The sequence below is a fragment of the Scophthalmus maximus genome, chromosome 7 (genome assembly GCF_022379125.1).
Source record: "Scophthalmus maximus strain ysfricsl-2021 chromosome 7, ASM2237912v1, whole genome shotgun sequence".
NCBI classification, from domain to species: domain Eukaryota; kingdom Metazoa; phylum Chordata; class Actinopteri; order Pleuronectiformes; family Scophthalmidae; genus Scophthalmus; species Scophthalmus maximus.
The window spans coordinates 20,179,404-20,202,307 of NC_061521.1; the positions used below are offsets into that span (position 1 = coordinate 20,179,404).

The 22,904-nt window shown below is 41.7% G+C and overlaps 2 protein-coding genes across 6 annotated transcripts; one reads left to right on the top strand and one right to left on the bottom strand.

Annotated features, from left to right (window-relative positions):
• Nucleotides 1–17: 17 nt before the first annotated feature.
• Nucleotides 18–17,475, bottom strand: ush1c (Usher syndrome 1C). Of its 3 annotated transcripts, XM_035643066.2 has the most exons (20): nucleotides 17,305–17,475; nucleotides 15,107–15,174; nucleotides 13,768–13,911; nucleotides 13,500–13,638; nucleotides 12,288–12,396; nucleotides 12,155–12,179; nucleotides 11,979–12,036; nucleotides 11,705–11,893; nucleotides 11,557–11,616; nucleotides 11,037–11,093; nucleotides 9,826–9,968; nucleotides 9,321–9,386; nucleotides 9,072–9,229; nucleotides 8,874–8,929; nucleotides 3,249–3,290; nucleotides 2,645–2,698; nucleotides 2,449–2,548; nucleotides 1,696–1,805; nucleotides 1,437–1,492; nucleotides 18–295 (listed from the first exon to the last, which is right to left on the bottom strand). In XM_035643066.2, exons 1-20 carry the CDS (start codon nucleotides 17,338–17,340, stop codon nucleotides 283–285), a joined length of 1,683 nt encoding a protein of 560 aa, XP_035498959.1. In that variant the 5' UTR covers nucleotides 17,341–17,475; the 3' UTR covers nucleotides 18–282. The 3 variants fall into 3 exon arrangements, 2 of the variants coding, with proteins under 2 accessions (XP_035498959.1, XP_035498960.1); XR_004794890.2 differs by lacking the exons at nucleotides 18–295; nucleotides 1,437–1,492; nucleotides 1,696–1,805; ... (1 more) ...; nucleotides 2,645–2,698; nucleotides 3,249–3,290 and adding exons at nucleotides 7,193–7,773; nucleotides 8,032–8,196; nucleotides 8,467–8,516; XM_035643067.2 differs by lacking the exons at nucleotides 18–295; nucleotides 1,437–1,492; nucleotides 1,696–1,805; ... (1 more) ...; nucleotides 2,645–2,698; nucleotides 3,249–3,290 and adding an exon at nucleotides 8,183–8,516.
• A 405-nt stretch (nucleotides 17,476–17,880) lies between these two features.
• ccdc77 (coiled-coil domain containing 77) lies at nucleotides 17,881–22,590 on the top strand. Of its 3 annotated transcripts, XM_035643069.2 has the most exons (13): nucleotides 17,918–17,997; nucleotides 18,361–18,422; nucleotides 18,871–18,919; nucleotides 19,314–19,500; nucleotides 19,615–19,757; nucleotides 20,031–20,127; nucleotides 20,286–20,376; nucleotides 20,607–20,716; nucleotides 20,867–21,015; nucleotides 21,223–21,484; nucleotides 21,566–21,691; nucleotides 21,815–21,967; nucleotides 22,197–22,590. In XM_035643069.2, exons 3-13 carry the CDS (start codon nucleotides 18,885–18,887, stop codon nucleotides 22,341–22,343), a joined length of 1,500 nt encoding a protein of 499 aa, XP_035498962.2. In that variant the 5' UTR covers nucleotides 17,918–17,997; nucleotides 18,361–18,422; nucleotides 18,871–18,884; the 3' UTR covers nucleotides 22,344–22,590. The 3 variants fall into 3 exon arrangements, with proteins under 3 accessions (XP_035498961.2, XP_035498963.2, XP_035498962.2); XM_035643068.2 differs by lacking the exon at nucleotides 18,361–18,422 and having other exon boundaries at nucleotides 17,881–17,997; XM_035643070.2 differs by lacking the exon at nucleotides 18,361–18,422 and having other exon boundaries at nucleotides 17,881–17,997; nucleotides 20,628–20,716.
• The last annotated feature ends 314 nt before the right edge of the window (nucleotides 22,591–22,904 follow it).

The following is a 22,904-nucleotide window of genomic DNA, read 5'->3' on the forward strand; positions in this document are numbered from 1 at the left end:
CATAAACTCAGTTCTGGTGACGTGACGAGATCCTTTATTGTGCTTCGAAAAGGCAGATCACAGAGGTGCTATTGATTGCAGCTCATCTGTGTTAAAGAAGAAATCCTATTGTAAAGACAAAGACAATCTGAAGACTTTTAGTGTGCAGATGTAAATGAAGATAAAGAGTAAACAGTCTTTATTTTATTGTGATCAAGAGGACGGTGAATCTTGAAGGGAATCATCAAGAACAAAAACCTTCTTTCAAACCCGTCTGGTTTTCTTGGCAGGATGTTAATAACACTAGAAGAACGTCCTGCAGGAGAAGAGATGAGAATGAATCAATAACAAGTCAATCTGATAAAACAAAATGAGTTAACGTGAATGACGTGCCACTTATTAACTGAACTTCGAGGTAATATATGCATTTGATTTTTGCTTTAGTCACTGCACATTAAGCACAACAGACCAACACACATGCAGGTGAGAAACAGAAAGAGGCAAAACATTATCATGGCTTAAACTGAAAACAAGATTCCTTCTCTTTTCTTTATCCGACCGAGGAAGTGAAACTGCTAAAATGTCATCATGTCAATTCTACATTCCTACGGTACCAGAGTCACTTTGTGTGTCTGCTTATGTCAGAACATGTCACAGTCCCGTGGAACAACATCAATCAGAACAACTGCTGAAGGCTGGCAGGAGTCCTAGGCTGCTTTTTATGGGCGTCCGTGACCTGACGACATTGGACAATGCCACATGAGCCGCACACACGTATGAATGCGTTTATATACGGCTCACTGGGTCGGAATTTGGCAGATATATGGTGGGACGGGTCAGTTATCGCATAAGTTGTAAATGTCTTCACTTAAATAGCATGGCTGTATTATTGTCGAACACATGTTCTGGCAATAAACAGACGTCGCCCTGAGGCGAGAAGAGGAAGAAAAAAAAAACGGCACTATGTGTACATTCACTCTCACGCTAGCTTTTCATGGAAAGAGTCGAGCTTTAACGGTAGATCATAAATCTGTTTTAGCAGGGAGGAAACAAATACCGAACCACTCGTGCGCGCGTCTGCTTTTCTTCTGATTGACAGGGAGACTATCACATGTGCTCAAGAACAACAACAAAAAAAAAAATTGGGGCCAGACAAAAACAAGTGCCACACCAAACATCCTCTCGGAGACGTGCAGTGAAGAAGAGGAGGTCTGAAGACCTTTGTGGATTACCAGGACGAGGCTGACGGGCTAGTGCCTTAGTAGGTAGCCGTGTCTGTACAACGTTGCACTGCCTTCAAACACCTTTCTGTTCACAGTGGGACTGACTGATGCTGACTTAGGGCTGCGTACACGTGCACACACACATAATTGTATTTAAATAAATAGCAACGATGAGTGTGATTATACATATTTAGACTAACAACAACAACAAAAAGAATCAAGAGGAACTCTTACACTTCGTCTTCATAGTCTTTTGGAGGGGAAGCAGTGATCACAACATCGATCCAGTCCTGAAGGTAAAAACACAAATATTTTTTTTTTTAAATAAATGAATCGGCAAGTGAAGAGTGTGACAACAACAAGCACAAACCTTCAATCTGGGTTGATAGGGGTTAACTATAAAAAATACAACACCCTGCTGTTGTAGCTACTAAATTTAAAAAAAACTTTTTATTGAGCACAACATTTCATTGTCCTCTAATCTGAGTCATACCCCTCCACTGTTCCAGGCTCGAGCCAGAGAGTTCTGTCCCTCAGTCAACGTGGCGTCGATCAGGATTTTCCCATTCACAGCCATGAGTTCATCCCCGGGTACAATGCCACCTTCAAATAGAGACATCGCAGACCCTTTAACATATATTACACACTCAGAGCATGTGTCGGCTCCAGCTGCGGACACAAATACAGTCTGAACGAGTAAACATGTTGCCCCCCGACAGCGTTGAAGAGCTGTAGTGAGGCGACATGTTTGAACTGTATACACAGAGAAATAAGTCAATAAGCAGGTGCCATTTACTTGTGTCCTGGTACTGTGCACGTCGCTCCCTACAGTTCACCAAGGAGACGGTAACGACAGTGTGATAATGAAGTACAAAGAAAAGCCCTTTCTGTGCACACAGAATAGAAAATGACTTCCTTTATGTTCTCAAAGGTTTGGTTTACATAAAGGACGTTTGTTTTCAGTATTAAATGCATTTGCAGTAAAAAATATGTTGACTGGGATTTTGCTTTAGTGGCTGAATATGGACATATGTCTCATGAGATCTACTCTCAGTTGCCAGTTTCGTTAACAGTCTGTGTGCTTAGGTTTACTAATCCAGTCTATTACAACAGCACTGTAAAAAAAAAATCATACATTCAAAGTTATTATGTTCAGTTTTTTGTTGACATGTTGGAAAGAGGTGTTGATTCCAATTTATGGTAATGTTGAAGTTGAAGCATGGGCGTAAAATAACCCAAAACTGACCGTGCTTATCGGCAGCACCACCGTCGTACACAGACGATATCACCAACTTTCCCAGGGGAGAGTCTGCTCCCCCCTCCAGGGCAATGTCAAGCTGTCCAATCTGAAGAAACAAAGAACCGAAACACCGAGAGTCATGTTTTTTTAGAAAGTCTTTACCAAGAAAGAAGGAGGTATTGAAAATGAATGCAGTCACTACCTTTTTGATTCTCAGCAGTCTCATGTCTCGTCCGGCTATCTGGTCCGAGGAGAACTATTAAAAAACACAGGAACAGGATTGAAGAAGGAAAAGAGAGGAGAAGGCCACTGCAGCCATATAGTAAGTAGTTAAATAAAAAAACAATATGTGCCAGCATGATGAATTGGCTCCCACTGTCTGAATACCTGAACGGTCATGGTCAGCAATAATATAAGCCACTTCTACTATTCCATGTGTTGGCTAATTAAAATGGATGAGAGTCTGTATAAACAGGGAGACTAATGCTACAAGAAGTTTACATCAGAGACTTTTCTTTGGGAAACAAACGCAGTAGTTGTTAATCCAAATAGTGAGTCAAGATAACTACCAAAGTAAATCTATCTATAATGCAGTTATATAGTGTATAAGAAAAACAACATTGAAGAAGTTTAGTTTAAAATCATGATTTTGAGTTTTGTACATCCAGTCTTAACTGTTACCACAGTCTTTCACCATAGTGGCGTGAGCTGAGAGCTGTGAGCGCTCCGCCCCTTTGCATTTAATGCTGCGTATCCATTCTATTTTCTAGTTTGTTGTAGTGGAAACAAGCTCCGGCATACAATACCATTGAGTAGGGATCAAACTCGTCCTCGTATTTCTGAAATCCCTGAAAGAGAATCAACACGCAGTTCATTAGAACTGATCAACAAGATAAGAAAACAGGACACAATCAGATTAGTGAATGTGTGACAAGTTGCTGCATCAAGTGCAGGGCAGATTTCCCTTGACAACCAGTTCTGTGTTTGAGTTTTAGTGCCGCACTGAATAAATGGAAATCAAGGAGAGAGTCAGCGCCTTAAATTCAAAAAAGGAGCTTGGCTTTTAAAGTCTCACGACCTAATTTAATAATAAAGGAACACGCGTATACGGAAAATCATCCCTAATCAGTCCTACCAAAGAAGACCACAATTTAATTCCAGTAAGGAGACAGGACATCGTACTTATCTATAATGACAGGCTCATCTGGAATAATGGATGAATCTAATGAGACCAGGTTGCAGTCACCCCCACCATCATGGAGTGCTTCATGAGGTTGGCTCTTTGCTCATCTGAAAACCTGCCTACCAACCACACTTGACGGGGGACGCCACCTCCCACCTTGACAAATCAACACCTCTGAGAAAATGTCGTTCATCGTCTTCAGTTCATCATCATCACCATCAACATTATCATCATCCCCTTCAACCTGGTCTCCAACCTCAGCCACCTGGGCATCAACCTCTTTGCACTTCTGGTTAGATGCTAAACTGCATTTCGTTGTACTTTTGCGCAATGACAATAAAGATGAACCTAAATCTAAATCCAATCTAAAAATGTTCTCACAGCAAAAAAACACTTCTTCTATGAGCCTTTATGGGATGATCCTTATTGTACAAACTAGTAAAGGTAGAAACGTATCACTGCAGGAATACCATAACTCACTGCGAACGTGCATTCACACACTGCACGTTCTCAATTCTGCACTACTGTGCCAAATCAATGAAAGTGCAGTCATGCATAGGCGCCTAAACTGGAGCTAAAGGCAGTGATGCAGACAACAGAGAGAGGACATAGTGAAAAATATAGAGGAGGAGCCATCACTGGGTCTCCAGTCAACCATCAGGAAGCCTGATGTGTGAGCACGGAGACAAACGGTGCAGAGGGAAGAACAAAAGCACTCGTAAGTAAGAGAAGTGGTTATTGGTATGGGTTACTTGTCGATTGACGTTTGATTTAAAAGACGAGTTGAAAGGCACCATCCGTTTCAGCATTTCTTGCGGCTGAAACACAAGACCGGGTGACAGCTTTTAGTGAACAAATAAAAGAAAAGAAAGAACACAAGTCTCACTTCAATGCTCGAATTGTTTCCTATATATCTTTGAGTTAAAAGACAGCGTTTCAGTTCCCTCTCTGGTTGAAAGTCTGCCTCACTTCTGACAACGTTCCAGATTGGTGACAGCTTAGGCAGTTTGTTTAGAAGTGTAGTTCACAATCTGTATCATACACACCCTGGTCTACACTCCTGCATCAGTGAAAAGTTAAATCAATTTAGAGCGCCATAAACTACGATTATTTACGACGGACAAAAAATGTAAAATGATGCCATTAAATTGTCTCGATTCAAAGAGTTTTGACCAGCAATACGTGTTTGTGGGATCAGTTCATTATTCGTTTTTGCCTTTTCCTGGTATTTGGTGCCAATAGGAAAATTAGTATAGTTACAAATTACATTTCCTGCTTCACCCTTTAAGCTCTTTGGCCTTTTTCTCTCAGCCAATGAAAGACAATGAAATAAAAGATGACAAAAAACATAACTGTAGTCAGGAGCAATTTTCTTTGAGGTCAATATTTTCGACTAAACAATATAAAACCTTGAAAACTGTATTTCAAAACATCAATAGTATACAGGAAGTGAGTGCAGCAGAAATTTAGAATAGGCTTGTTTTTCAGCACACATTCTCAGACGATTAGGATCTAACATGATTAATAGTTCCCCCCTATATCAGCTACCACAGTCAAGGTGCCCTTCAGCAAAGCATTTCACCTCCAGTGGCTGATGGTAGCTGTGGGTGGTTGTACTCTTCTGCTCTCTCAGGTGTGAAAGTGTGACTCAATCAATGTGAGGAAAAGGGTTTCTGGAAAAGAGGATTGTTCGGCTCACTAGTTCAGGGAAAATGCAGTTTCATTAATCTGTCCAGTTTCATTAGAGCTCTTTGACAGGAAGGACAAAAGGCTTCCCTGAGTGAGCTAATAACTGCAGACTTGGTTTCTGTGAAGCATCTGGAGAGTCTGGGTGACTCAACAGCACTTGAAAAAGAGGCAGAGATTAACACTTCAGCTTGATGATGACATACTGTGTCAGATGTCTGAATGCTTTATGGCCCTATTAAGAAGAATCAAAGAGTTACGTGCGTTTCATACCAGAACATCCGAACGGAGCACCGGTTTGTGTGGATCTGGTCGGTGGGTCTGCGACTGAGGCAGCATGACGGGCTTAGACATGACAGGGGTCGTCTGACGCCTCTGGTTGGGGGGACTAGGAGCTAGTTGCTATTGGGGAAAGACCACGTTGCAAAGCAACAGTTGAGAATGGGTTTATATTTAAAAAAATATGTCCATTCATATTACAACAAAGCATTTTGTTGGTAGGATCAAACGAATCTTTGAAGCTCATGGCTTTGGGAAAAAAAGTGGTGTTTGCAAAACATTAGCTATGAGCTTACAGAGAGCGACTCACCAAGCTTGAAGTGGAAACGTGACTGGCATGGGACGTATTTCTCATTACCTGAACCACAGTGAAATAAAAGGGTATCGTTGAGCCCCCTGGCACATTCAGCACACGGCCGGATTACATTTGTTCAACACACAACCAGAGCCACTCACATTGTCAGAGCTGGATGAGGTTTCAAAAGCATTCAATGGGTTTATTTTTTGTTTAATCAGTACCTCTCGAGAGCTATAAGATGCTGCTTCTATCACTACGACACACCATGCAACACCCCACTCGGTCTCACAAATCACACGGCTACAAGAAAACATCGATAACAAAAGCAGCTCTGCATGCATTTCCACCAGATAAAGAAAATTGTAAATCAATGGCTATCCAATTCAGTGATGGTTAATACAGAGTCTCACTCTCTCCATGCATCAAACATTCCAACACATAAAAGAATTGATTCCAGCAGCACTGAAAATGCATCAACTCTAAGATTATGCACATATCTCTTTGAAACTGCTGATGCAACTTTTGGGGGAGGAAAAACGATCCTTTCCATCCATCAACCAGACACTACTAAACTAAAGCAGTAAAACAAGGAAAGGCCATTCTCATACATCACCCCACTCAAATGAGAATCTCTGACCTTTGGACTTGAGGTGTAGGACATTTCACTGGTGTTGGACGAGTAAATCCCTCCTCTCGGGAGATAGCCGCCCGTCTCCCACTCACTCCTGTGCTCTGGCGGACTGGGAGGGTGTTGGATGTGATGATGGTGATGATGCTGGTGATGCTGGCGGTACATGCTGAGAGTGCCTATCCGGTCTTCAGAGTGTTGTGGCAGTGGGGGTGGAGGCGGTGGCGGAGGAGGAGGAGGAGGAGGAGGGGGCGGCGGCGGCGGCGGAGGAGGCCGTGGAGCAGGTTGTGGGGAGGATGGAGGCCGCGACGACTGAGACGGAGGATGGTAGTGGGAGGAGTGTTGGCTAGGGAGATGGGCTTGGGGAGGGCGAGGCTGAGGGTGAGATTGTGGGTGAGGCCTGCGCCCCTTGTTGGTCAAGGTGGACGGGCCGGAGGGAGGTTTCCTCGCGCCGGTTGGAGACGGAGGTCTGCGCTGTGGCGTTGCTCGAGAGGGAGGGGGAGAGTAGTTGGGGATGGTGGGGTTCAGCTTGGGCGAGGGTGGCGGGAGAGGCAAGGGAGGGGGAGGCTGGCTAGTGCTGGGCTGGGTGGGGGCAAGCCTCTTCAGAGGGCCCCTCAGGCTCTGATCAACGTCATCCAGGTTGATGTCATCCAGGTCAGTCGTGGCCAGATGGAGGCCACCTGGGAAGCGCCTCACCTTGGGCTCGGAGGCGGGTGAAAGCGGCGGCGAGAGCTTAAAGTCGCAGTGACATGAAAAATGTTTCAACTCGTGAATAACTATTCATGCTTGACAATTCATATTTTTACATTACTGTTTCCCCCCCTTCCCTTTCCTACTGACGTCGCTTATTTAATGTTGTATGACTGGAGGAACACTCCCACTGTTTCTTGAGTCAGGTAACTCATGTGATCTAACATTCAAAGTGACAGGAGAGGCAACATCACATGTGGTGGTGCACACTTTAAAAAAAAATTGGGGACATTCCAGTGCAGAGGAGAGAAGCCTTTAAGAACTACTGAACTCTCCTTCCCTGCAACATTGGTGGCTAAAACAAATGAGATATGAGCTATGACTTATTTAGTATGAAGTTACATGGAAAGAAAAAAAGAGAGGGGGTTCGACAGAGGTCTCACTCTGTACCTCTGGGGATTCGTTCTCCACACAGGAGATCTGCTCCAGCCGAGTCTGACAGAGACGCTCCACCCAGTGCTGCACTTTCTCAGACTCCTCGAGGTCTTCTCTCTCCGTCTCTGAAACCTGGTACAGGGGCATGGCCGGGCAGCATCAGACAACATGCATCAGTTGCCTCACACACACTCGCAGAAATGCTCAGCTGTCAAACAACCAAGATGTAGTACATCTGGGTGGCCCCTGAAATTAGAAGCGCTGACAGCGAAAGTAACATTTCCTTCAAGTGCATCATGAATATTAACCCAGCCAATCCAGCGGTTTAATCCACACTGGCACTTTCAGGTCCATGCTACAATTCACTTGGGAAAAGCCCTTTGTTCATACCTCCTGAACCAGCCTATTGATCTTCAGTTGCTTCTCTCGTTCATGCATCCCCTCTTTCTCCTTGGCCAGTTTCAGCTCAAACTCCATCTCCTTCTTGTTTTTTCTCTGCTCCTGAAGTGTGTCCGTGTTTGACACTTTCTTCTTCTTCTTCTTCTTTTCTCCCTTCTGCGGGTGTCATTGGATAGTCAACATAATAAAGCAGGGTGACAAGACAAAACCTTCCACAGCAAACCACACGCCATGACGTGCACAAATAGCTTCGGACAACATACTGTGAATGACAGTTGAAACCACAGCAAACAGCTTTGAATGTAAGAAACAAGCTCTGGTCTGAAATATGTAACCACCACCTCGTCATGAAGACAGAACGGTTATCCAGAACTTTCCTTTGTGACCACCTCCAACACCACACTGAACTCACACAGCTGACAATACCTTGCGGATTGACGGCAGTTTCCCCTCATATCGATAAAACCAGCCAAATGCTAAGGATGGAGATGAATGCAGGTCATTCTCATAGCTACGTTCAAACAAAATCAAAGTTTAGACAACATCTCAACAAACGCCATCGAAAAAGCAAGACATTGAGGAGTCACAACACAGCACTCAAAGAGAAAAATGTTTGGTCCTGTTCTATTTGGGCAAACTGCATTTTAAGTGATACAAGTTTGTTCATTTCCAATTGCTGAAATTCTGGTTGCCAAAGGAAATCTAGCACGTGTGTGGGTGTGTGTGTGTGTGTGTGTGTGTGTGTGTGTGTGTGTGTGTGTGTGTGTGTGTGTTTGCACAAACATCCTCTGAAAACAGCTGTGACAAATGCACAGCTGAGGCTCAAGACTCACTTGTCTGCCCTCATCTTCCTCCCCGTCATCCTGAGTGAAGTAGCGGCCTTCATCAGCTTAGGGGAGAGGCCATAAAAAGCAGCACGGCACACAGACACAGTGACAGACAGGGAGCATGCAGGGAGAAGGAGGAAATGAGGTGAGAGTGGCTACAGGATCCACGCATTTTAAGGAGAGGACTCAGTCAGGTGGCCTTACGGGAGCTTTTAGCCTTTGGAGTGGGGGTAGTTTTAATTTCAGGCGGGGCGGGCGATGGGCTCCTGGGGACGCCTCGGCTCTTCGGGCTCTTGGGCCTGTTTTTTGCGCCCCAGTCCTCCTCCCACTCTCTGTTGTGCTTCTTTTCCACAGCCTCAATCCTGCACAGGATGACAAAACAAGTGAGGTATGTTGGATAGATTAATAAAACAACACTGAACTGGGGCACTTAACGGTGAGTTAGCTGCATACTTCTCCATCTCCTTTTTATAGCGCTCCTCTTCTTCTGCAGCTTTCTGAGAAATCTCTGTCTTTCTCCTGGAGAAACACAACATAAATTCATAGGTTCCAACATAGCAGGGCTATAAATGCAGAATAAATGACTTAGATCCACAGACTGTATCTAAAATGATATGCAGATATTACTTGCACAAAAGCACTGAGGGGATAAAGTGTCTCCACTGAATTTACTAACGCCTGAGAAAAATGTGCAATGTGTAAAAATGTCAACACAGATCTATATGGTGCTGCACTTACAAAGCTTACTCACGCAACTCTTGTCTACTTATACCTGATTCATGATCAGAATTGTGGAAAGATCTGTTTTGTCGTCTTGCAGCAGGTGTAAAAAGGCCATGCGATGCCCTGAATGGCATTTGAGGTATTTGAAATCAGGATGACAGAGGGTTTTGATTTGTGCTTGTGAAGAAAATGTTAAATTTGAGTTTAATTTCAAAGTTTTCCACTGTTCACTCACTGTCTCTCCATCTCCTGCTGCTCTTTAAAGATCTTGTTGGTCTCCAGTGCCACCTTTTTCTGGTGCATCAGCTCCTGCCTGTCCAGCTCCCTGCGAGCCTCCACGGCCAGACGCTCTTCGTCCGTCATGAACAGCTCGCTGCCCTGAGAGTTTGACAATAGCCATAGACGACAATCAGTGAAAGACATCGTGCAGGATTTGCCCTTAAACTTTTTGTCTCTGGAGACCAGAGGGCAAGTCCACATCAGTCTCTCAGATTGGGGAGAGAAAGGAGAAGTCTGTTTTTGCCATGTAACATCTTTGAAGTTTTGTATACTGCCACAGAATCACTGATCTATAGCGTGCGAGTAATTTTTTTTATATATATATATATTTATATGCAAATTAAAAAAAACCTATAAAATACATATTAGAAACACTGCACTGTATGGATTAGTAATAATTTATTGTTGCAGGATTCTGTGTTTAGAGAGATAGAAAAATAATTGTATGGGAGGCAAGAGAGGCACAAAATGTCTGATAAATATTCAATTATACTAAGTTGGTCATAAATAAACAGTGGCAATCACATTTTAGAACACTGCCTTTAAATTTAGTAACCTATAATGGTTGATGTACTGGATATATCAAAATGAAGAGCCACACACACACAAACACACAAATAAATCCATCATACAGGCCGCAAGAAAAACACAGTCATCGTCAATCTGCCCGGTGACTTGACGGATTATAAATATTACTGCTGTAGACAGCCGGGCTGAGGCACAGGCTGGTAATGAGATGTACCCAAAACAAAATGGCACATCAATCTGTGCGCCGATGGAATGCTAAAGCAGAAAGACGGCAGAAATGTGTGTTCCCACATCCATACAAGTTAAATCCCTTCACTGGTTTAACTTATAATTGAAAACTATAACGCCATAGACATTTTAAAACGCACCATTTTGTTTTGCAATTACCACTATGTCATGATTAAAACGTTTAAAATTCATTAAGATAATTTCATTGAATAAATACATCTTTAAAAGGATAAAGTTAAACACTTTATCCAGGATTATTCATTCCAAAGGTTTCAAGTGCAGATGCAGTCACATTTATTCTTAAACCCATATGGGGCGTGTTCAAAAATACTCACAAGAGTTTACAGGGATAAAAAGAAAACAAGTTATATGAGGAGAGCTGCAATAGATGACATGGTGTTGAATACTTACAGCTCCTGTCAGAACAGTAATAGTCAGACTCCTGCTGCTCTTCAAGACTCTCACAGCCTGGAAATATAATAAGAGGATAACATGATAAGACTTCAAATAATCAATTTTCTAAAATCTATTTAATAAATATCATTAAGGAGCCTTAACCATGCTCCGAGGCTTGTGTGAAGCACACGCTTCATCGGGGTGTGAAATCGTCACAGGCTCCAAGTAAACATCAGTTAATCTAAAAAGCTCTGTTTTCTCTCAGCCGCTTTGGCAAATAACCAAAGGTCTTAGGAGGTTTTTTATTCTACCTCAAAAAACCTTTTGGCGAGTTAGACACTAATCTGGCAGTGGTTCATGTGGCTCAGTGAGTGGAGCACAGACCAAACACCGCCAGTGATGCGGGGCGTCTGTTTAGTCAGACAGATACCCTCATGGGACTGTGGCTGCTTTGGATAAAGGGACAAAATGTACAAAACGTTCTCCAGCTGCCATGATTGCAAGAGGATAAATAATTCAGTTAAGCAAAATTCACCTCTCTGTGGTCCAAATTGGTGAAATCCACCCCGTTGACCTCCACAATCTGGTCTCCAACCTACATTTTGATATGAGACAAAGACACAGTTCACAGCAGGCAGGAAAATGAGAGTCAAATTTTCATAGAGGCGTAATCGAGCAATCACCTTAAGTCCAACCTCTGCAGACAGAGAGCCTGCCTTGACGTTACTGATGTAGATGCCGGGTTTCTGGGTGGGACCACTGGAGATGCTGATGCCCATACCCTTTGTACCCACGAGACTGAGGAAAACCTTCTTCTCTTTGATCTCCTTCCCTCCGATGGACGCCAAGCCTGCAACGCTGCTTTTTTTCTCCTGTGAGGCGCAGAAAGACTTGAAGATTTAAAACTCTTCTTGTGTGACAAAAACTTTTAAAACTGACAAACGAACTGTCTCTTACCCCTGACTCTGACACGTACTGGTCAACAAACTGCCACTTCAGTGGCTCATCTGATGAGCTGGAGAAGAGGAGAAGAGTAAATGAGAGCTCAGAAGAGCAGAATTTCAAACTGAAATAAGTAAATAAAAAAATAAGTAAAGATATTAATCCTATTATTACCATATATAACATCTTACCTTTTCACTGGGATCATACCCACATCTGTAAAGATGGGGAGGAAAATAAAAGAGATCAAAAATCAAATAAAACCATTGATCGTCATCAAACAGGCTCCTGCTGTTGAAAAAAATGAGTTTGTGTTTGACGTACGCCGAACTTTGAGAGACACAATCTTCTTAGTCTTGATGAGACTGATGACCTCCTCATGGATACAGGAGGAAATAGAGTATCCATTGATGCGCACAATCTCATCTCCGACCTACAAATCAAAACAGGATGTTAGGATATTAGGAATCACACATTCTCTCTTCGATCCATCATGTCAGCTCACAGATGAAGTCATTGATTCTCGTGCAGATCAATCTATTGATCTGCATGGTTCCATTTACATCTGTTCAATCTTATTTCACCAAGGTGATGCTCTTAGCTAAAGTGACATTCAATCAAACAGTCAAACTGCTGAGTAAGCTGGAAGAACTCAATCTCCTTGATCATATACAGAATAATACAGAATACTGCGTAACTGCTAACACTGCAGGATTTCAACCTTTCTCATACAGCCATTATGTAACTGCTAAGAGATTATTCAAAATATTTAATAACTAAAGGAATACATTTTAAAATAAGCCACTACACCCAAATTCAAAGCAGCTAAATATACACATAGTATTTTGACAATATTAGTTTAACTGTGGAAAAAGTGAATTCATTAAAAAGAAAGAAAAAGGACAGATTTTTTTTTGCATGATTATTTCCCTTCATATACCACCAGCAAAACTACTGCCCTCTACTGGCAGTGTCTCTGCTCCGTGTCCAGATATTTGAGATGTTGTTATAAAGCTTATTGTGAGTCCAGTGTCAGTGTCACAGGGTCATTCTTTCTGATGCAGTTTAGAGTATTAATCTAAACAGGTGTGAAGAGAAATTTTAACTTTTTCTTTCATAACAGGAGCACTTTGTTTGGTTTCACTTCCATCAGGTTGGGGTAGAACATCAGTGACTGATATTGATGCTCTGTAGAGTTTCTTAAATCATGGTGCTTTACCCCACCTAGTGGTTCCTGGTATTATGACTGATACTGACAAGAAATTTGATAACATATCTTATCATCCTGTATGCACATGTGTCAACTATGTTACAGATTGCAAAAAGTATCCTAACTACTACTACTACTACTAATATCATACTATACTTTTTCTACAATAATGAATACAAAATAATTATTTTACATATACTGTATATAGCTCTTTCAGTGGGACAAAAATCTGAATTTTGTGTTTCAGAAGTAAAAAAAAAAAAAAACATTCAAAAGGAAGAGGGAAAAAAACCCACAATAAGCTCATACGTAGGTACATACAGCACCTGAAGGCCGACATTCCCGGCTTGACCGTCTTTGACAATCTGTGATATGTAGAGGCCGCTGCCAAACTCCAGCCCTCCTCTGACACTGAGACCCAGTCCATCACGATGTGTCCGATCCAAACGCACCTCTTTGAGCTTCCTGCACAGTCAGGAAAAAACAGAGATACAAAACCAGGACGTATGAGCCACATAATATTTAGAAAAGGGAGAAGGAGATGGACGGTTTCGATATGAAAACAAAGACGGTGCAGTGCCGTGCGGTACTCACCGTGACCTCTTGGGCGTGAGAAGGTCGTACTCCACTTGGTGTTTGAGGGGGATGAGAGGTCGGATAGCGTCAAAGAGCGGCAAGCGCTTTGGCTCGTTGATGACCAGCTTCAGGTCTCCCACCAGCACTGGCAAATCCATCGACCTGGGAGAGTGAGAGGAGCAGAACTATAGATTCACATTAATGTACAATGATTTCTACCTTCAGGGTGGTTATAGAATAATGGAAGCTGCTCACGTAAAGACCAGGAGGGCTTTCAACAACAAGTGCAAGCAGGTTTTAATAGAACACTTTGGTAGAAGAAAGAGGAAATATAGAAATATGTACTGAGGTTAAAATGAGAATAAAAAGATTCAGGGTCCAAATGTCAACATGATGTACATTTCTAACTGGCATCAGCTCCATTTAAACAGAACTGGAAATTCATTGAACAGGGACAATATAATAAGATCTAATACAAAGACATTCTAAAACTTACTGTAGATGTGTTAAACCCCTTATTTTATTTATTCATTATTATCTAATCATGTTTTTTTCTACAAAATTAATAGACTATTATAGGATTTCTTCTTTTTTAGTCGAAAGTTCAAGTAATGATAATGGTCTGCAGGGGATCCTGTCAGCAAAAAGATCTTTAAGGTGCTAACCATTTCTAATTTAAACATCAAGTATAGAACTATAAAATCTATATGGTGATGTTCCAGAGAATCCAATCTTCTGTCCGTTCCGATTCATAGAGAGACTAAAGGTAACTAGAACATCAATTAGAGCAGCAATGTAAAAGCTACTGTATAAAATTTGTCCGCCTGGCCTCCTCGTTGAATTATTAATAGGTGGAATTCTGCTCTGTTTGGTGGATGAGCATAAAAAGAGCTTTTGTGAATAACTGGCCAGGCTTGTCAGAGCGCAGTGGAAACTGATCAGAGGCTTAAGCCAGTGGGGCCACAGGTCTCTGCCTCTGTACAAAGATTAATTGAAACCTAGACCTGTAGCCCCCACCAGCCATTCTGAGACCAGGCTGTTACCAGAAACCGTGATGGAGAACACAGTTTCAACTGCGGGTGCATGTGCATCCGAACTGACCGAGACAGGATTGAGAGTTTTTGATTATCAAAGATGAAAAAAAAGTTACAGGAGTCAAAAAGAAAACATTTGGACATCGATTCACCTGCAGTTCACGTAAGACAAGAAGTAATTACAGCAACACTTGAGGCAAATTAGAACAACTGAAGCCTTTTACCTTAGATTTTAATACATTTGAATTGGCAGGAACATTAAAACCTATTCAATGTCCATCAACTGTTTATTCATATAGGAACATACAGCTGTGAGTACTCACTGGTGATACATGCGGAGGACATCGTACAGGTAATCCTTCTCTGCTTCATTTTCAATGAGCAACTCCACCTGCAAGAAGAGACAAACTTTTGGTGGCATCCTTTGACTGACTGCTGAATCAGAGGCAAGGTCAACACACACACACACACACACACTTTACCTCACTCCTGTGGTCCTGTCAACACTACAGGCAGGGGGTTAAGCCATTTCTGTGTGCGTGCGTGCGTGTGTCTAGAAGTCATACAAACCTGATGGCGGCTCAGCTCCAGCAGGATAGTTTTGAGAAAACGCTTCGGCCAATCACTGATATAACACATTTCTGATTAAATCTGTCCCAAACTAAGCCTTGCCCCTGACCCAAGAGGCTTGTTTTTTCCCCACCAGACTGACTGAAAGATTCGGTCAAAACCTGGCTTCGGGATGTTGAGGCTCCTCAGACTAAAGCCGGTGTAATGGGCTGCCTGCCCTAGCTATCAAACCGCAGAGAAGGTATAATGGCATGATAGCAGAACAGCTGAGGAGAGGCTGCAGTGGGAAGGTCAGCAGTGTCCTCTTACAGCAGACACAAACAGAGGTCAACATTCACACCCAACTTTCTCACGCACGCACGCACGCACGCACGCACGCACAGTTTACTATGTGAATTCCTACACATTCAGGCACGTCTTGTAAGCAGGGACTAAAGCACAGGCAGATTAACAAAGCCGCACAGTATTTTTCTACATGAGGAAATACACAGCGTGGGCCCTGGTGTGAGGTTGTTGTGAGGTAGTTTTTGACATGGTGTTTATGAGTGTCATAAATTCCTCTTGCTCAGGGCAGTAAGACACAGTCAGCTACCCACTGCACCATGAACTTCAAGTGGACTTTGGCACCATTGTCCAATAAAATAAGAGATCATTAAATATTGATTATGAAAAGCACTGTCTGCTTTAGAGATTTGGACAGTTTTCACACACCAAGGTCCTGTGCAACTTTGCTCTATTACAATATTCACCGATTGCAGTGCATACTTAAACAAATCAACCTTTAAGTGACAATTTTACAATAAAGACGCACATGATAATACAATTTCTCAGTTCGGGATAGTTACACTCAACCAAACAAGCAGAGTCTCTGTGACTATGAGAGTGTCCCCTGGCTGATCGAGACACAAAGCCTGATTGTGCCGTGTCCTCCCCCTCTGCCTCTAATTAAACCCATAAAAATGCCCCATCTCTTCCGCTCAGCTGCTCGGATCCACATTATCTAATGCGGAGTTGCCCTTTGTGAAGAGTTCACAATATGGGACCGTGCCCGCCTGTGTGCAGCACAGATGGCTGTGTGGCGATCCCTTCCTGCTCCAGGGGCTGAACATATCAGGTTCCCTTCCTCTGTTATGTTTTACTCCTATAGCTACCTTTACCTATTGATGAAATGTACAAACACCATCCCATAATAATTTGATTTTAATTCATGGAATTAAATTAATGTCATGGATACACATAACATAACATAATCTAGTCTCATGTTATTCAACATGGTGCTGTATAATGTTTATGTGAAGAGGAAAAATGCACCATCCTATACCTAAAATACATGTGGCTACTTATGTTTAAGATTCAGAGGAAACTATGAAGATCCCCTTTAGCTCACATTATGCTCCCAACTCCCAAAAGACTTGTTTTGCAGCATCTGGAAAAAAAAAATGTCCTTTTTTCTCTCTAAGCAGGTAAAAGACAGGTAGTTAATTTAGTCTAGAATAAAACCAATAAATCTATTAGCAACTCTAACTGTTCTGTCTATACGTTTCCCATCAATAGAAAGTGATACAAAAGTGAGGAATTATATTATCCTGATTGTATTAAGATCTTGCTTTTAGCAATTAAAAGTGCTCTATAAATGGAATTTATTATCATTATTATTATTTATATCCAAGAGGTTTCCACCATACAATTTCCTAACTATATGTTTGACATATAAATGTGATTTCTTCATGTACTTTTTCAATGGTAATAATTTTAAAAGTAAGAATTTAATGATTTGCTGCTGCCTGTTTTTTTTTCTTCCGTAAGGCCTGTGTCTGCTGCGCAGCATCCCGCCGCAGGTAGAGACACCTGAGCAAGTTAATTAACAACCAGGTAGACAAACAGCTTTCTGAAAAGAGCTGTGTAATCAGTGTCCGAGGATTCATAATAAATAAACGTCGATAGATCTTACCTTGTGCCTAAATTCCCGAGCAACTTTCCGCTCCATCGTTGAGAAACAGAGGTGAACGGCCTGTCGAGGACAGTCGTTGAGTTTTGACCAGAGGGTCAGTGTGTCGAGTTAGCCGTAGTTAAATCATAGTTTCCTTTCGGGATTTTCAAAGTAAAACGAGAATTCACGAGGAGGGAAATATTTTGGACGACGAATATTGCCTGTGAACATCTAGGAAACTATAAGGTCTCTTACTGTAAGTGTGTACATTTTTGGACACTTTGATTTGTACACGCGTTCTCCGCGCGTTTCTAATGTAGGCTTTTATTTTGGAGCGACAAACGTTCGACTTAGCTCCCTTAGCTAGCTTGATGAAGCGGTCGAGCGTTAACACAGGTTGCACACGGTCACACATCTGAACCTACTGAAGTAACATTTAACACAGGCGCTGTTCCAATGACCTACTGTACTCTCAGTTTAATTTTAATTTCTACAAACGCTCCTTACCCACATGAATGGTATTATAAATGATGTGTTTGTTGTCATAGAGTGTACTGTTACTTCACGACACATCGCTAGTTGGCGAAATACTATCACTTCCGTTGCGTATCCCGCGAAGAAGAAAAAAGAGGCGTCAACTTCCGTGTTTCAAAAGCTTGGTAGCAACGAACAAACTGCACAGGGGGCTGCGAGTTAAACAACAACGTCTAACAGGTGAGTAGAATATATTTCACTACCGTTTTTTAAAATGTTAACGTTTGCAAAGGCTGCCGCAGTTTTATATGCTGCTTTTAGCCACGTATGAAGTTTAACAATCAGTTCTTAAATAATTACGGCGATGTCTTTTCCGGTAAAGAGAACAATACAGGTTATCCTCACACACTGCCGAGCTGTTTTATAGCTGACTGTGTTGAAAACGGAAAAAAATGTCAATGTTTCTAAATGAGAACACTTTTACTTTTTTTAATCGTCCCGCTCCGCCTGGCGCCCGATTCACGTCAGAGAGAAGAACTCAATGTGCCAATAACCAACCTTTTGACGTCTTCATGATCTTAACTTGTCTCTGTTATGACTCAGGCGCTTGTTTCATCACATCTACAAAAAGAAGCTGCATGTGCTGCCATCTTCATTATGCAGGGGTGAATAACTCCCGACTTACTGTATTTATCTTATACCCACTGGATTTGTTCCATGATTTACTGTAACAAACATTGTAGACGCAAATATTGTGGCCTTTCCTTGTAGATGTAATATCGTATTTTCCACATGAAAGCATATGCATCACTTATAAGGGGATATTTGAATAATATTAAATCGACTTCTTCCAATAACCAGCACTTATGACAACCATAAAGTTCACTGGTTATTGAATCATGGCAACAGTCTCAAGGGTTTTTTAAAATGTAAAATTTCCAGCACATTTTATCACAGGGTTTTTCAAAGCTAACATTTCTGTATTCATAAGCATATTAAATGTATGGCTGGTTGCTGTTGGCCTGCAACAACTGAAACATTTTTGCAATAATGCTGACCACAAAATATACCTATCCAGTATCAAAAACAATAACATGTTTATTTTGTTTTCAGTGTTTTGTGCCGGGATGGGATCTCCAACAAAAGATGCAACGCCTCGCAGGTAAGATTGTGTAGTCCACAGACATTGTTATTGTCAAGAAAGAAGAAATGTTGCTCTGTCCCTATCTGACTGAGAGTGTAATCCCCCCAAATTGTACTTTGACTGTAATCTCCCTAAAGGATACTTGGATTTATTTTGTCAGTCTTGTCCCCCACTGTAATAGCCCTAATCCTGCATGGGATTAGTCTTACTCCCTAAGGGGGTTTAAATACTAAGGTAATAATTGATTTTCATTGCTTGTTGTTTCTAAGCAGACGTGTACTGTAGACTCACATGGTAAAATGTTACTGATACTGCAGGTCTAGAGCAAATGCAGGCTCAGCATTTAGTGTTCATGTGACAAGTGTGGTATCCCCTTCCATATCGTCCTCTTGGTCAATTTTTCTTCTGACAGAGCCAACATCAAGACCCCTGGTCGGGAACCTGACTCCCCACTTCCCCCCATCAATGAGCGTCTGGCGTACCTGCGTCCATCCAGGGAGCTATTGGAGTTCTACAGAGAGAAGATCGCACAGTACGATGGGGAACATGAGGAGCTGCTGAAGATGCTAGAGAAGCATAAAAGCATCACAGAGGACCAGGTGAGATGCTACTAGGAGTCACTGAATGTGATTTTGTTTTTTCAAATTCACCAGAGTTTATTTGCCTCATAACTGTGTCAACTAATCTTCTCTCCATCTCGGACATCCTCACAGCATAAGCTACAGTGGGAGGTACGACAGCGCGAGGGAGAGATTGCTGAGCTGCAAAACGCTCTGAGTGACATGCAGGTCTATCTTTTTCAAGAGAGGGAGCAGTCTCTCAGACTTTACGCAGAAAATGACAGACTGAAGATCAGGTGGGTGAAAACATAAGGACAGTAAGAGGCCTTTTTCACAGTGGATATTAACGTGCATCATGAAAATTTGAAAAACACAGATGTAACTTATACTGTAACTTTAATTAAGGCTGCTTACCATTTAACTGTTCCAGATTGCCGACCATGCTGCTATGATAGTTCGATCACTGTCACGATTTACTGGGACACTTAATTGGAATAGAAACCCTCATTAATGTTATTATTTACATCTGTGTCAATAAAACTGCATCTAAATAATTGACTTTTGCACAGAGAGCTAGAGGACAGGAAGAAAATCCAACACCTTCTTGCCCTGGTGGGTCCTGATGCAGGAGAGATCACATATTTCCACAGAGAGCCGCCGCACAAGGTACATACTTCCTCACAGGCCTTTCTCGCAGCAGACGTTTTGTGTCGTCAAACACTGGTGTTATTGGTTGCATTAATGAATAACCAATAAAAAAAATACTTGTTGCACAAAAAAGTTGAAAAAAAATTAGCAATACTGTTGATGTGAATATATTTCAGGTTACTATCACTCAGAGAAACCATGAGGCCAGATTGGAGGAAAATCTCAGTCTCAGACCTTCAAAGTTTAGAGCTTCTGTGAATGTGAAAGGTTTGGAAAAAAAATATCTTCAAATGCCTCTTCTACATATTAAATTATTTAATGTTTCTAATATTTCATAAAAATACGTATAAAGATGATTGCCATTTGTTGTGTTTTTAATCAAGTTATCAACCATGTTATTGTGTGTTTAAATGTCTTATGATGAATAGTTATAGTAAATATATGCACAAAATGATGAATTTGAACTTTCTGCTTTTTATCCTGACCATGTCACTTAGATGTTGTGTCTGTTCAATTAGAGAGTAGCAGGAGAACAAAACCAGCAGACGGGGTGAATGGAGAGAGCCTGGAACAATACAAGAACGATAACCAGACGTTGTTACTTCAGGTACAGGCCCACTTTATGAATGACATGAGATGGGATTTAGGTGATGATGTGTCGTGCAAACATGCTACAATTCTGATTGAATTTTTGGACTTTTTTAAATGGACTGAAACCTGCTTTTAATGCAGATATTTTTTTGTCTGATATATCCAGGTGGGGGCGCTGCAGGCTCAGATGGAGGAACAGGTGCGTCTGGCCAAAGAACAGATAGAGGGTCTGATGGAGGATAGACGGATTAAAACAGAGGAGGCACATGCACAACGACAGAGAGACCAGGAGCGAATCACAGCTCTGACTGACAAGTGGGTCTCATGTTTATGACTGCTCGTGTGTGCATATTTGTTTGACGCCCCAATAAGTGTTGGGCGTATTTTTGGTTTTATCAAAACCTTTCTACTCACTTGACAAGATGCTTCTGGATTTCATCCTCTTATTTCTCTGGATGATAACAAATCTTCATACTGACTTTAGGGTTTGTCTGTCATCTTCTTTTACATTCGACTCCTCAGGCTCCAGCGAACCCAGAACCTGTTGTATGAGAGCACCAAAGATTTCTTACAGTTAAAGTTTGACAGTCGGGCTCATGAGAAGAGCTGGATGGTGGAGAAAGACCGGCTGCTGAGGGACCTGGACTCCTGCCACAACCGTCTGAGGAAAACCGGGTCCGCTGGCACTGAGCCGGGCCGAACGTCGCAGCCCAGCGACAGCATGGCCGGCCGCCTCCCGCAGCCTCAGCCACAGTCACAACGGACACACAAAGAGGAGCTAAAGGTAACAAAGAATGTCAGTAGCTTGCTTTGGTTCTTGAGGGTTGTTGTAGTCCCTTTTCTTAACCTTGTGCTATTTCATCAGGCAATGCAGGAGGATTTGAAGCAAGCCCACCGTCTCGCCGAGATGTACAGGGAGCAGTGTATTACTCTGGAGACAGAATTGGCCCAAAACCGAGAGGAGGGTGATGTGGGCAGGGACATATTTAAGGTACCATGTTTGGACGGATGCTTGTGTCTGTAAAACAACCATGCACATCTCTGATTGATTGTTCATACTTAATGGTTTCTTCTTACTGACATTTTCCACTTTTCTAAATATTTGTGTGTGCAGGAACGCTCAGAGAAAATGGCCAAGCGTCTTCAGCTGATGACTCAGCGCTATGAGGCGCTGGAGAAGAGGAGAGTCATGGAGGTGGAGGGCTTCAAGACTGACCTGAAGCACCTCAGGCAGAAATTCAAGGATGTTGAAAAACAGCTCCTCAAGGTGAAAAGCCCGTGGGGTTGAATTGTTTCTTTTTTTTATTAAATTTTTAACGAAATATTTCACAACTTGTGATTGTTTTGACAAGATCACAAATAAAAAAATTAGTAGTAATAGTATTACTTTGAGAAGACTTTGCCAGTTCTCCCCTCCGCCTGCCATACTGCAAACAACATTTTAATTGCTTAACTGTGTGTACTCACTACAAAGATACACTTCTTCTGTGCTTTAGGTGACTCTGAATGTCGGACCCAACCAGGACCTAGCTGTTCTGCACGAAGTACGCCAGACCAACGCCAGGACAAAAAAGGTTCAGGGTGAGCTGATGGCGCTGAAGGCTAAAATCTACGGGCTGGAAAATGAGCTGCGGTTTAGCTGAAGAACGGACTGTTGAGGCCTTGTGTGGTTTATGTATGTTTGTGCTACTGTGTTTATTACTTAGTTGTGGACTGAATTTTGTTTTTTTCCTTGCTGTATTTTGGACCAATAAAGATGTTTTGTTACAATGATTTTAAATCGGTGAACACTTTTATTACTTGTATAAGTTTGTAGAAAATAAAAGAATGCACATATTCTCCGATGGGATAATGTGTGTGTATATACTGATATATATATATATATATATACTTTGTTATTATTTGTATTATTTTATTTTACACGCGTGTGGTGTTTTCGGGGCGTTTAAAATTTTATATATATATACACATAATCCTATATATATACTTTTTTATTATTTCTTTTTATTTTACATGCGTATGGTGATTTCCGTGTGTTTAAAATGTTTTTTATATATATACAATCATAAATAAATATATATATACTACATATAACGACACATAATCATGAATAATATATACATATATACTTTTTTATTATTATTATTTTTTTTTTCCACGCGTATGGTGTTTTCATTGCGTTTAAAAACTTGAAAATAAAAACA